Raw genomic sequence first — 14972 nt, forward strand, 5'->3', positions numbered from 1 at the left:
GGACACAGCTGCTTCTCAGGTCAGGGTTCTCTAATTAATAGCAGAATTCTCAGGCCTGGCTTATACACCTTCTCAAAGCAGAGTCTTTCAGTGCTAGGGGTTTAATCATTTTGTTTCTGCCAAAGGCTTTTTCCCTCCAATATGCCATTAAAATAGCTGCCCATTATGGAGCAAGCCTGTCTCTTCCACCCAAGGCCTTAATTGCATCTGTGCTGTCTTTAACCAGAGGTTTTGACTGCACCTGTGTTCTTGTTAACAAGAGGCTTTGATTGCATCTGAGATGTCCTCTACCCAAAGCCTGATTGCATCTCCTCTTTGGCAGTTGCACCCTCCCCCAGTCAGGTTCTTCTTAGCCTCTGGTAATGGTAAGGGCTTTGGCATAGGTGGGACATAAAGGAGTAACGTAACAAGACGCTGTAGTGTGTGAGCTTAGGGAAGATTTGTAACCCTGGGGAATTAAGGTGAGAGGTATGACGAGAGATCAGTAGGCTCCCTGAGGTCCTGCGTGAAGCATGCAGATTTGGAGTGGGAACAGTTGTCAAGGTAGAGTCCATGGAGTCCACTTCCTCTCCCAGGACCAGTCACGTCTACAGTAGCCCTGACAGATGCTTCTCCTCCCAGGGTCACCCATTCTGTTGTTAAACAGTGGGGCTGCCATCTGCCTGCTTGTAACCATACCAGTTATTTCTGAAACTATACAGAATTTTTTTCTCTTTTGAATATTTGAAGATACCATGTGTCCCCTTAGTCTTTTCTTTTCCAGGCTCAAAACCTCTGGTTTCTTGAAAGATGTTTTTTATGTGGCTTTCTTTTCAGACGCTTCACCATTTGGGTCGTAGACTTTGGAATTAGGCAGATTTAAGTTATAGGTCTTTACCTTTGTTAGCCGTTTAACCTAGGTGGTCACTTAATCTCATCAAGGCTGATTTCCTCACTTGTAGAACAAGAATTATAATGGCATCCACCTCAATAGGGTGGTTGTGAGGCTTTAATTGGGCAAAACAGATATAAGCATCTAACACAGCACCTGGCACATGGGAAGTGTTTAACACGTTGCGTACGGGTCACGAGAATCTTCGTTTTTTCTGAGCCATGCGTTAAGGATGGATAACGAGAATTCTCGTTTTTACTGTTGACTCTTTTTATTTTGCACATTTTATTGAGTTATTTGTAGAATAATTATTTATAGAATAATTTATTTGTAGAATCTATTATTTATAGAAAAATAATAAATGACATAGAAGCATTTACGCTTTAAAGAGAAGAGTGCATTTTAAAGTAGTTTCTTTTAAAAACCTGCCGGAACAGAGGGGTATGAGGGATTTTAAACCCCACCGTTTGCAACGTGTTAAAAATAGAAATTGCTATGAGGCGTAGGAAGAGCTATTATGTCAAGAATAGCCCACTTAATGTGTAGCAGCTAAAGCTGAATACCAGGGGGCCTTATTTGGTGGTGTGTAAGATTTCTACCTCACAGGACTTAGATCTTAAATTTCTTCAGAGCTGCTTGTAATATTACATTAGCTTTTTTAGTAATCTTATCTCACTTTGGGTTCACATTCAGCTCTAATACCCATGTTTGTTTTTTTGTTCACATGATCAGCTGCCATGTCAGATGGTCCTCCATCCTGAACCTGTAAAACTGGCTCTTTAAACCTAAATCCTGTACTTTAGTCATCTCTGTTAGTTGTGATCATGTTGATTCGGGTAGTAACCAGTTCAATAAGAAATATTAGTGGAGATAATGGGCATCCTTGTCTTTTTCTGACTTTAGAGGGAATTCCTCTAGTGATTTCTCTTTTTAAAAAATTCTGGATTTGGGGCAGAGTTGTATATATATTTTATCATGTTAAGTATCTGTCAATTCCTATTTCATTACCTTCTTTTTAAAACAGGAAAAAGTGTTGAATTTTGTTGAATGCCTTTTAAGCATCAATGGAGATGATCAAATAATATCCCTCATTAGTAAATATCTGGTATTGTAGTAAATTATATCAGTGGATTTCCTAATATTGATCCATCCTTAATTTCTGGAATAAATTCCACTTGGTTGTAATGTGTTATTTTTTAATGTACTGTAGAATACTGTTTGTTCATATTTTATTTAGAGTTGGATTTACATGGCCTCAAGAGCTTGAAAGCCGTCACCCTGGTCTTTTTAAAAGCTTATTGTATTCCATCTATTTTTGTCTCCTAGAATTTTCCAAAGGATTGGTATTATAACTTCTTTCAGAATACATCACAGTTTGAAGACCACTTATTATTCTTTCTTGAAAAACTAGAGTGCAAAATAGGAGTTCAGTAATTATATCTTCTTCTGTCTATCATTGCCTCTTCAAATACAGGGCCATAATTCCTTCTTGTTGCCAAATTGAGCCCCCAAAAGCCCTTAGGTCTTAAAGCCTATCTACCATCTTCATATAATTCAAGCTAACTCCAGGCCGTGGTATTCCTGTCACAAATTTGGGGAAAAAGTAGATAATAGTTCTGTTCAGATGGTGTAGCATTCATCCCTTCTCAGTTTCTCAGTTTAAAGAAATGTAGATTCTGTCCTAATATATTCTAGGAAATAAACTACGTGGTCAGTTCTTCTCAATGGTGCCTTTTTCATCCATTTTACCTCCTTATTCTTTTAGTTTTGAAATGTATTTATTTTATCAGTATTTTTTCCAAACATTTTTTAGAAAACATTTTTGTTAATCTTAAAGGCTTTCCTCTCACTCTCATAATTTTTCTTTATTATGTGTTTTATATATACCGGGGTGCCAAAAAAATGTTCACATTTTAAGAGATGTTATCTATGTATTAATTTTTGAAGTTGAATTACATAGCAATGTACAGTATGACATTCACTCAAAAGATGGCGTTAATTAAATGAATGCTAGTGTCATTCATTGTATTACAATTTTAATAGTTTTTTTTCTTTCTTAAAATATACATACATTGTGTGTGTGTATACATCTATATATGTATGTAGCATATTTGTAAGATATAAGACTTTACTTAAAGTCAACCAATTATAAATTTTAATCACATCTATAAACATCTTCCTGGTAACATCTCTACTAGTGCTTGACCAAACAACTGGGCACCATAATCTAATCAAGTTGACTCATAAAATTAACCATGACTTATGATAGCTCTGTGTTTAACCTTTTGAGGAAATGCCAGGCTATTTTCCAAAGCAGCTGCACCATTTACATTCCTACCAGCGATATATGAAGATTCTGATTTCTCCACATCCTCACCAACACTTGCTGTTATCTGTCTTTTAATTATAACCATCCTAGTGTGAAGTGGTGTCTCATCATGGGGATTTGCTTTTTTAATTTAATACTACGTTTCTGAGATTCATCTGTGTTGTCACATGTAGCTGTTCATTCATTTCAACGTGGTATAATGTTCTCTTGTGTAAATGTACCACAATTTATTGGTTCATTGTTCTATTGATGGATAATTGTGTTGTTTCCGATTTTTTTTTTACTTTTATAAATAGAATATTCTTGTACAAATGTTCAAGCGTTTCTCTAGAGAGTATGTATATATCTCAGAGTGCAAATGCTGGCCTGTAGGGTATACAATACTCAAGTTTACAAGATAACGCCAGTATGTTTTCCAAATGCCTCTATGAGTTTGCACTCCCATCATCAGTGTATGAGATTTCTGTCTGTCAGTGCACATTTTTCCACCACTTGGAATTATCAGACCCTCTTTTGCCAATTTCGTGGGTTTCTCAATTTACATATCCCTTATTATTAATGAGGTTTAACATACTTTTATGTTTATTCATCATACGATTGCTTTTTAAAAAAATAGTTGTCCTCATGTCTTTTGACCATTTTAAAAAATAGGGTCCATTGTCTTACTGATGGCTATAGATTCTTTATATATTCTAGATATTAATCTCATATCAATTATATGTTACAGACATCTGTTTGTTTTTTTCTTCCATGGTTTCTTTTGATGAGCAGAAGTTGATGTTAATGTAATTTATCAGTAATGCTATAGTTTATACTTACTGTATCTTAGAAAAACATAGTTACATGTTTAGCCAACTCATTCTTATGGCTAAGCATGTTTTTTTGTTTTTTTTTAATTTTCTCCCACTCCTCAAACAATTAGCTTTTCAGACTTGCTAGGGATTATTCCTCTGTATGTTATACTTTCTTTTTTTAACTTTAAACATGTTAGAGAATGGAAAAGATTGGAAAAACATCACAGCGTGCTTCATACTTATGGCCTGTGTCTTATAGCCCAAATACATACTTTAATTTCATTATTGAAATATTCTACAGCTTTTCTAGATGGCAAATGACAGTGAATACATAAAAATTGTGGTCTGTCAACAACACATTCCTTCTGTAACAAAGCTTCTATTAATGAGAGACTAGAACACAATTAAGAGAAATCCTGTTCTGTTTTAAGCCAGGGGACACAGAGACAAATGAAAGCAGTGTTATTGTTGTTTTTTATCTCAATTTAGGAAGAGGACCATCAAGCCCGGGTAGAAGAGGCGATCACCCGCATGCTTGTGTGCGCCCTGAAAAGTGCCGAGGATCCACACAACACCAGAGCTTGGTTAAACCCAACTGAGGTGGGCCACTTCTGGTTTTCATCATGGCAGTTAGTTTCCTGTGATAAATCAACCCTGGCCAGAACATTTGTTTTCCAATTTATGTAAGTGCATATAACCATTCTAAAGGGGTTTTTTTCCTTAGGTTGAGGAAACATCCCATGAAGTCAATTGTCGCTACTTAAACGGAGCTATTTCTGCCTTTTTCGATCATTCCAGAACATCTAAGGTGGTAGAAACCCAAGAACTCAAAACAAATGGAGAGGACATGAAAAAGAACGAATTAGATGTTCACCACCTTATGGAGGTGGAACAAACAGGTAGCCAGAACTTACCCTTGGAAACAGTAAAACAGGAGGCAGCAGGCCCCTTTGGCCCTGACCTGCTTCCTGTGCTACCAAGTTCTGAAAAACCACCCTCAGAAAGGGGAGGCATATTTGAAAATGATGATAAAGACTTTGTTGGCGAAGGTGGAGAACACTTTGGAAAATTGCATTGTACCAAGAGGCAACGAAGGATGAGTGAAAGTGAGAATGCAACTGTGGGACAGATTGCTTCAAATCATGCTACGGCCCATTGTCAAACATTCATTTCTACAGATGACGTGCTGGACTGCGTGGTGAATCCCCAAGTAACCAAGATAGTGGCACAACTTTTGATACAAGGAACTAGTTTGTAATTGTAATAGAAAATGACTTTTTAAATAATATTTTAAAAGTATTTTTAAACAGTATGGTGTTTAAATAAAAGATGAAATAGCAAAAAGTCAATTTTCACATGCTTGTAAATGTACTTATTCTTACCTAGTTAGATTTCGATCTCTTGCCACCTTCTTGCAGGCACATTGCTTTTTGGCCAAACTGGTTCTTTGTTATTTGTTAGACCTTCTCTCTGTGCATTTTCTTTTCTTCTGCCATCCCATACCTTCAGCCTACCTCAAATGTAAGCCCCAAGTGTTCTCAACAGGAAGTAATCTCTCCATCAGCCTCAGCAGGGGTTAGCCAGCTACTTGTTTTTATAAATAAAGTTTTATTGGGACACAGCCATGCTATTTGTTTACATATTGTCTATGGTGGCTTTAGGGTTACAGTGGCAGAGTTGAGTAGTGACAGAGACTATATGGCACACAAAGATGAAAATATTCACTATTGCCTTACAGAAAAAATTTGGCAATCCCCGGCCTAATGCATCCATTGGGTGAATTCTAGCTTTGATTTGAAGGGATCACACTTCTAACACCTGCAGAATTCTCACTGGATAACCCCTGCATCCAGAGAAGGGTACCAATCAGGAGAAAAGTAAGTGGGGGACCAGTACAAGGAGGTCTTATGAGAGGAACTGGGAAACCCAGGAACACCAATCCTGAGAATAAAAAAGGACTGGATGCTACTGACTCCTGAAACTGACTAAAAGCTTGGTTTGGTGAAGTTGATCCCACTCTCATTACTTTTGCAAGATCTGATGATAATTGCTACCATTACTAAGTAAGAATTTAGAAATTAAAAAAGCATATTGATCTCTGAGTAACCATTCATGAAACAAATACATAACAGAAAAGATACACACAGTCACCTTTTAAGATGAACTGACCAATGGCCCCATCTTTCTCAGTCTTCAGACTGGGGTTATCAATCCAAAGAAAGTATGTGCTTTCTGGGAAAGGGAGGGAGGGAGGTGTTATTATGTGAACATGCCCAGGAAAAGAAGGGTCTGGAAGAAACCCTTCTGTAGCACTTACCAGCATCTGACCACTATATATTTATCTATTTCTTTGATCGTTTCTACCTCCCTCAACCAAAATGTCACTGCATGAGGGTCTGGACTTTGTTGTGATTATTGCTGTATTTGCAGAGCCTAGATCAGTGCCCAGCATACGGTAGGTGCTCATTAAATATTCAACTGAGTGGATTATTTTAAAAAGCAGACCTTGTTGGCAATAATACTCCATCAAATACACTGGGGCAGTGTGTGCTGTGACCAAGGGTAAGATGTCTGTTACCCTTAGTAAGTATATCCCTATTGCAGAAATAGACATATCTTTGTCTTCAGATACTGTATTTTTTATGTTTGTTATTCCTTTGACCACTGTTTTTCAAGTTGCATGTTGTGACCCATTAGTGAGTCATAAAATCAGTTTAGTGGGTGAAACCAGCATTTATTTAAAAATGAAACACAAGTAATTTGAGTGAATTCAATAGTAAATCTAAATATTATGTGAAACTTTCCAGGAAACCTATTTTTTCAGGGTAAATGTATTTCAAAAAACTTCAGTTATATCTGTGTGTGTATTGAATCTGATATAAAATGTATTTCTTAGAGTAGGTTGGGGTCAGAAAAGTTTGAAAGTTGTTCTGAGGCAAAGCATTTAATTCAGCTAGAGGTTATAGTTTTTGACTTGCAGAGCCCTGGAGAGTTAAGACATTGGTATGAATGGAAACGTGATGAGAGAAAATTTCCTCATTTTATATATATAGAGAGAGATTATGACACATTAAGAGTTCCTGGCTACCTGCAAAAGGAGAGTGTGAGAGTGAGAGAAGATAGTGAAAGGGGGAGGTGGGCAGCCACCTATAAGATAACTGAGCCCCGTTTCATCCTGCATTTCTCAGATGAGCATGCCTGAGTGAAATCAACTATTAAATAAACACACTGATCCTCTAGAGGCCAGAGGGATTAAAGAATACAAGCTCAGCGTTACCTAAAGTCACAGTATCCAGGTGTCAGGGCTGACCTATACATTAGGCACAGTGGCTAGGGCCCATGAGCTTTTAAGGACCCACAAAAATGTTCTAGAAACAGCCTTGATTACATTCATGTTTATAATGTTTCCCCGAAAATAAGACCTAGTCGGACCATCAGCTCTAATGTGTCTTTTGGAACAAAAATTAATATAAGACCACATCTTATTTTAATATAAGCCGTAGTCTTATATAATAATATAATCTGATATAATACTGGGTCTTATATTAATTTTTGCTTCAAAAGACATGTTAGAGCTGATGGTCCAGCTAGGTCTTATTTTCGGGAAAACACGGTATCAGTTTCTATAATAGAAACCAAAGCCAGAAGGAAAAAACCAAGAAGCTATAAGGGTAATTCACAGATTCTCTGAGATGTTCCTGAATCAGTAACGTCAATCTAGCGCCATGTTCTGTACTGGGAAGAACAAAGGGTTTGATGACACAGGGACCAACATTCAGGTGCTGTCTCTTGAGGGCTATTACCTAGGTGACCCCCAGGTGAGGAATTTCCTTGTACTCTCAGCGTCAGATGCCTCAGCTTTAAAATTTGGAACCGCGTTAAAATGGTTCTGACCCAGTATGTTTAAAATTCTTACCTCACAGGATTGTTTGGGGGAATAAAATGAACACTGAATGTGAAAGCATCTACTTATTGTACTATCTGATACAAGCTAAGTGCTCAATCAATAGTGTCTGAATCTGAAATTTACCTGGGAAAGTTAAAAAAGAAACTTTCCTTGACCATCCAATAGGTACTGAGTAGCAAATTAGCAATATGTTTAATTCTTTTGGTTTGTTTAGGTACCTTTAAAATCATCAAAAGCTAGGTTGCCAGGGAAAATATGCCATTTAATAACCTTAGAATTCATTTAATCTTCACACAGTAGAAGGGTTTCACACTGAAGATGTAGCGGGCATTAATTGCCCCACTGTTTTCACTGGAAAAAACTAAGACCAATGAGTAGGAGTTGTAAGAAGGCAAATTTGGGTCCAACATACAAAGGACCAGTTGGACCCAGGGCGGCTGCGCTGCTCAGGTCCAGGGGACACAGTTCCCACAGACCACACACCAGGCCATGGTCCCTGGGCTGTGCAGGGCACAGCTGCACTGCATTCCCAGAGCCCTGACTGCAACTGTCCCGTATGTCATGGGCTGATTCATGAAAAACAAAGTTCCCTGTCATGGAGTCTGTTCAATTGGAGGCAAAGTGACAATAAGTCAAGGATGTTGCAGAAATGGTTCCTACTTGGGTAAGAGTCTGACTAGGCTTTTTTCATTCTTAATTGGTTTATGAAACATTTCTGGAGTATCCATTGTACATCAGGTACAGACTTCAGGGATAAAAAAAATGAGCCAGACACCCTCCCTGGTCCCAGGAAAGATAGCAGTCCCACCCACTTAATAATACTGTGCTCCCACAGCAATATGGCATCCTGACGTGACACCAGCTAGCTCCGTCAGGGGCAGCTGACATTGCAGAGCTGTGCCCTTTACTTTTAAGATTAATATTACTCTCTCCCTCCTGAAAATATAAACCTGTTCTATTCTTCTACAGATTTGATGTTCATGATTGTGGACACACGATTGTAACTAAGTGATTGGATTTAAATTCTCAAATTTATTGCTTTCAAGATAGGTCATTCCAGTTATGAAATAGAAGCTAAAGAAAGTCTGATGTCAGTGGCAAGGATCCTTTGATCTTAGAAAAAGCTGTTAAGAGGGGAAAAAAAATCTAAAACTTATTTTACAACTAGACAGATATAGATGAATAATGTCATCTGTGAAGGACACCAAAATGTTATTGTTTAAAAGTAATGAGATACTCTGGGTAAGAACGGTGGTCATAAAATATCACAAATAAAGTTGGATTTTGCATGTCATCTGTGACACTATCATACTGTTCAACAGAATTTTGAGGGTTCTTTAGAGGAGGCACAAGTAATGATGAATTTCCACGTGTGTAGACTCCAGTAAGTACTCGCACATAATACATATGCTTTTTCCCATTTACGTCTGGTTTGGAGTATGTATTATTGGCAGAATAATTGGCATGAACTGCAAAATAGGTTCCCTTTCCATATGCCACAGCTGTGAAGAGAAAAACAACAGTTTTAAGCATTTCAATTTAGTCTGTAACTTGACACATTGACCCAGTATGTCAAATAATGTTAAAATCATATTCACTTCTCTCTAAAACCTGTTAAAAAAAATTTTTTTTTTTCTAATTAAAGAAAATCATTCCTCCACCCCAGAAGGCTAGTCATAGTTAGTTAGACCTGAAACTTTGGCTACAACATGGCCACCAACCATGAGGGAACACAGTGCCGTCCACATGGTCCCTCAGCCAGTTTGGGTTCACACGGCTGACACCTCATTGGGAGCACCCACATTACTCGCTTCCTTACCATTCTTTCCAGCGTAACTGCGGTTAAAGCCATGTTGGTTGACATGTGGCAACGAGTCGGCGTCTGTCCCATGGAAAAGCTGCTGCTCATTTGTTGTTGTTGTGTGTTTATTCTTCTCATCCATGATTTTTTTCTGTACCTGGTAGCTCTTCCAGAGATGTGGATTCTGGAGCCTCTCAATCTGCAAATCAATGAGGAAAAATATTCTGTTAGTGCCAAGAGCCCTTGGCAAGATACAGCAAATGAAACATGACCACTCTTTTTTCTAACTAGAAATTACAATAAAGAGCAAATACAGTGCCAGATGGCAGCTTTCTGCATTCAGAATTCTTTTCCAGATCCAGTGTTTCACAAATCAGGCCTTGGGAAGAATGTTAATTTAATTTTTAACATCTTTTATGCACCACATGAGAGCAAACAATATTTAGGCTCTTGGCCAACCAAGCCTCTCCAACTCCTGCTTTTTACCTTCACTGTAATAACTGCTCCTGTTGCTGTCTACCTCACTTTGTCACTTTGCCTCTCTCCCCCTCAGTCCTTAAGAGATACTGGTTTACCTAGCCAAATTCTAACTGTGGGAGAAATACTAGAGTGTCTAGGCAAGAAGGAAATTAATTACTGAAAATTAATCTCTCAGCCAGTTGGAAGAGTGGGGCATGAATCCTGACAGAAGGGAATCTAATCTGGTTGCAGACCCAAGTGGCCATGCTTTGACCATACTCTTTGCACAGTGGTTTTCAGGGCTGTGGTGGAAACTCCTTGGATCCTGGATTGCAGATCGGCTTCAAACTTCCCTAATCACGAGATAGTGGTCGTTTCATAAAGTTGTCCTGGGAAAGAGTAAGGGGTGAGTGAGGGGGGGGCTAGGCCCTTCATGGAAAGGCGCAAGGTGAAGGTTCCATGCTGTCAGAATCTTTTTCCATTCTAGAGAATTCTCGGTTAACACTAATTCTGCCTCCCTCTGGTTATGTATTTATTCTCAGTTTGGGGTTTCTTATTTTTAATTAAGATACAGTTTGCTCTCTATCTCAAAGTCTCGGCATAATCATGTATTTTGTTGATGTCATTTGTGATTTTCTTTTTTTTATTTTTTTTTAAGATTTTTTATTGGGGAAGGGGAACAGGACTTTATTGGGGAACAATGGTCAAATTGTTGTCCTTTCAATCTTAGTTGTGGGGGTTTCTGTTCAGCTTCAAGTTGTTGTTCTTTCAGTCTTAGTTGTGGAGGGTGCAGCTCAGCTCCAGGTCCAGTTGCCATTGCTAGTTGCAGGGGGCACAGCCCACCATCCCTTGTGGGAGTCGAACCGGCAACCTTGTGGTTGAGAGGACAGGCTCCAACCAACTGAGCCATCCGGGAGCTCAGCGGCAGCTCAGCTCAAGGTGCCGTGTTCAATTTTTTAGTTGCAGGGGGCGCTGCCCACCATCCCTTGCGGGAGTCGAGGAATTGAACTGGCAACCATGTAGTTGAGAGCCCGCGCTCCAACCAACAACTGAGCCATCCGGGAGGCAGCTCAGCTCAAGGTGCCATGTTCAATCTCAGTTGCAGGGGGCAGAGCCCACCATCCCTTGCGGGACTCGAGGAATTGAACTGGCAACCTTGTGGTTGAGAGCCCACTGGCCCATGTGGGAATCGAACCGGCAGCCTTCGGAGTTATGAGCATGGAGCTCTAACCGCCTGAGCCACCGGGCCGGCCCTCATATGTGATTTTAAAATTGATTTTTCTTTTTCACCTACTATTAATTTTCTAATCTTTAAACTGCCTACTTCTATTTTGTTTCTATTTACCTTAAATTTTATTTATTCTACTCATTTTTCAAAAGCCTTAAAAATTTCTTCTTGTAGAGTTTTGAAACCAGTCTTATTCTTCTCATTCTTTGTTTCTCACCTTTTTTTCAGTATGTGTGCTACTAAAGCAAACACTCACCATTTTAAAATTTAATAACCACACAAAGAAAAGAATTATTTCAAGTAATTTTGAAGACAGTAATCTGATTCTATGTTTCTAGTGGGATAAATTATGAAGTAAAAAAACCCACTGTCAATAAATCTTAAACTCTATTTAGAGGTTTATTTTAACAGCAGACTTCTGGCTATGGTAGACTACTTGTATCAGAGCAATCCCCTTGCCAACAACTACTGGAAGAGCTGGAGGGGGAAAATGTCTGTTTGAAGGCAACAGGATTTGATGGGGCAAATTCTGAGGTTGAAGGGCACTGCAGAGTGAAATAAAGTCAGAAGACAATAGAATAATTTCTTCAAAGTCCATACAGAAAATAACTGCCAATGCAGAATCTACACTCAGCAAAAACATCCTTCAAAGAATTAAAGTAATATGAAGACATTTTCAGATGAACTAAAACTGAGACTGCCAGAAACATCACTACCAGATCTACACTGGAAGATATACTAAAACCAGAGGGAAAACCATCCCAAGATGGAGGCATGGAAATACAAGAAGAATTGAAGGGCAGCAGGATTAAAAGTTAAATGTGTTGGTAAATATAAATAAATATTGTATTATATTTATAAATATAAATAAATACTGTATTAAAATAGTATGTTTACTGTGGTAAATATAAAATACTGTATTAAAAAATTAAAACATTTTACAGAGTTCCAAGTATACATAGAATTAAAATACATGTTAAAAGTAGTACATCAGACAGGAGGCGATAAATGAATTTAAAGTGTTCAAAGTTCATTGTATTGTTTGGGAAATGATAAACATACTAATTTGCATCAAAGTTTAATAAGTCAAAGATGAACACTATAATCTCTTGGTAAACAGTTAAAGAATTATAATATAATGTAATCTAATAGGGCATTAATCTAATAGGGCATTAATCTAATAGGGCATAAAGTGGAATAATAAAAATAATGCAAAAGAAGGTAGGAAAAAAGAGGAAAGGGAACAAAGAATAGATGTGATAAATAGAAAACAAAGATTAATATGGTACATTTAAACCCAAACATATCAGTAAATACAGTAAATACATTAAACAGAATAAGTACTCCAATTAAAAGATAAAGATTGTCTGACTGGATGAAGAAAAACAAAACTCAAGTATATGCTGCTAAGACACATCTTAAACATACAGTTATCAGATGGTTAAAAAAAGGAGGGGAACAGAAAGATACAGCATGCTAACAATAACCAAAAGAAACTTGGCATAGCTGTTTTAATATTGCCAATAATAATTTTGGTGTCATAATTTTGAAACAATTTTATATATACTATAGGATAAAACAAATAAATATGTAATATTATTAGGAACCAAAATTCCTATTGTACAGGAAAAGATATTAATATAATATAAAAACTTCAGAAAAATCTATATTAAATTTTAATTGAAAACATCAATATGAACTCATGGTTTTCTTAGCTCTAGCCATGCAAGAGCCTGGAAGCAATAGTGAGCACATCCAGCACACAGATCTTGGTTTCTCACTACCATTCTCAGTAAAAGGAATCAGGACTTAGACAAATGTCTGATGCCAGCCTGAGACAGAGAAAGTACAAGGTGAGCTGAAGAGATCTTGTGGCAGAAAGAGAAGAAATGTTCAGACATGAATGGGGTCATGAAAAGGACATGACAGCCAATTAAAAAGGGCCCCTATTAGTCAAATGTAGGATCATTTGTGCATCTGAAAGAATAATCACTGTAATTATAAATATAAGATACTGAACTTTTTTATAAGCAAGGGGGAGAAAATTTCTTCTTTACAAAAATGCCAGATAATAAATGTAGAAAGAATGACAGAACTAGAAAATTAAATTTTGCAACCTCCCACGTAATAATGGCTTCAGGAAAGGATCATCAAAGAATGTTAAAGTTAATTGGTAAAAGGTTGTTGGGGAACAGGTTACTTACTATACAGTGACAAAGTATCATCCCACAGATGACTGCTGATTCCAGTGAAGAGATATGGTGGTTACCACCCTAACTAGTGATCAAACTTAGCATCATTAATAGTGGGACAACCTTACCATCTGAGGCTTTGATGTGAAGTATCACCTATGAAATATTCTCGCAAAAAACATTTATCTGAATTTACCCAAGCCTTTCAACCTAACTCCCCGTTTACCAGAAATAAAGAGAATAGAGGAATAAATTAAATGACACCATGAACAATCAGACAAATCTGGAACCTATATAAAAGCTGGCTTGGGTTCTTTAAAAACCACTGGCTTAAACTCTTTAAAAAATTCAATATGAAAAATCATTTTTTAAAGTGCAGTAATACTGTTCTAGATCAGAAGAGATGAAAGAAACATGACCAAATGCAGTATATGAACCCAGATTAGGGTGGGGGGTGTGAGAGTTATAAGACAGATGTTCTGAGCAGTTGGGGAAATTCGAATATGGACTGCATATTGGATATTGTTGAATTAATTTTAATTCACGGGGTTAATTTTCTTACACACGATAATGATATTGTTATTTAGGAGAACGTTTTTATTCTTAGGAGATATATTTAGGAGTGTCATGATGTCTGCAACCTACTTTCAAATGCTTCAGCAAAAACTGAGAGGGAGAAAAAGCAAATGTGGCAACATTTTTGAATCCAGGTGGAAGTTTATGGATGTTAAAAATCTTAGTCACAGACATAGCTGTCATGGAGGGTGACAGACCATCCATTTTTCATGTTAATGTTTTCACTAGAGACCTCCACAGAGGTGTCTTAAGTACGCTTTTATCTTAAGCTCTGCTTTTATCAGTGTCATACACTAGGATTTCACAGAAAATTTTATTTGAAAAAAAGGTTGTGAAAAAGTAGTGAAATCATTTATCTGGCCAAGATCTGCCAACAAGTGGCCAGCCTCCAGGGCGCACTGCAGACACTGCTGCTCAACCTGGGCGTGGCATCTCATCACCATGTGCCAGTCAGCCACTAGCAGATGTATGTGGAATGACACTTGTCATCTCAGAACCAGATCATCAAAAGGCTGCATGCTAGAATCACCTGGTCTTAGTAACTCACAGAATTGTTCTGCTCAACAGGTTTACAATGAGGGATTGAAAAAAAGAAAAACAAAAGCCACAGTGGTATAAAATTGGATATTGAATTTATGATGAAGATGATTTTCAATATATTCTCCAGTACTTGATTCACAGGATAAATCTCTCAGGAGTCAGTCTCAGTATTGTGAAAAGCTGTGTTTCCTGACCAAGTGGTTTGTTTTTTGATTTATGGACAAGACTATGAATCTTGTAGCTGGCTGTTTACTTCTTTGCTTTGTCTACTAAGA

The 14972-nt window shown here is 37.6% G+C and overlaps 2 protein-coding genes across 9 annotated transcripts in view; one reads left to right on the forward strand and one right to left on the reverse strand.

Annotated features, from left to right (window-relative positions):
* The window catches only part of HSPBAP1 (HSPB1 associated protein 1), a 39864-nt gene extending 34521 nt beyond the window's left edge, over window positions 1–5343 (forward strand). For 3 of the 5 annotated variants that reach the window (XM_088794599.1, XM_088794595.1, XM_088794597.1), the window contains 2 exons: window positions 4484–4677; window positions 4793–5343. In XM_088794599.1, the coding sequence (XP_088650725.1) occupies window positions 4484–4677; window positions 4793–5252 (654 nt within the window). In that variant the 3' untranslated portion in view covers window positions 5253–5343. Of the gene's footprint in view, window positions 1–4483; window positions 4678–4718 lie in introns of all 5 variants that reach the window. The other 2 variants (XM_088794596.1, XM_088794598.1) reach the window with 1 other exon arrangement.
* A 3570-nt stretch (window positions 5344–8913) lies between these two features.
* The window catches only part of PARP14 (poly(ADP-ribose) polymerase family member 14), a 44593-nt gene continuing 38534 nt past the window's right edge, over window positions 8914–14972 (reverse strand). For 3 of the 4 annotated variants that reach the window (XM_088794593.1, XM_088794592.1, XM_088794591.1), the window contains 2 exons: window positions 9721–9901; window positions 8914–9403 (listed from right to left, as the gene is read on the reverse strand). In XM_088794593.1, the coding sequence (XP_088650719.1) occupies window positions 9114–9403; window positions 9721–9901 (471 nt within the window). In that variant the 3' untranslated portion in view covers window positions 8914–9113. Of the gene's footprint in view, window positions 9404–9720; window positions 9902–14972 lie in introns of those variants that run through there. The other variant, XM_088794594.1, reaches the window with a different exon arrangement.

This window comes from Rhinolophus sinicus, chromosome 17 (genome assembly GCF_057876585.1).
Source record: "Rhinolophus sinicus isolate RSI-liver-muscle chromosome 17, RSI-T2T, whole genome shotgun sequence".
Classification (NCBI taxonomy): domain Eukaryota; kingdom Metazoa; phylum Chordata; class Mammalia; order Chiroptera; family Rhinolophidae; genus Rhinolophus; species Rhinolophus sinicus.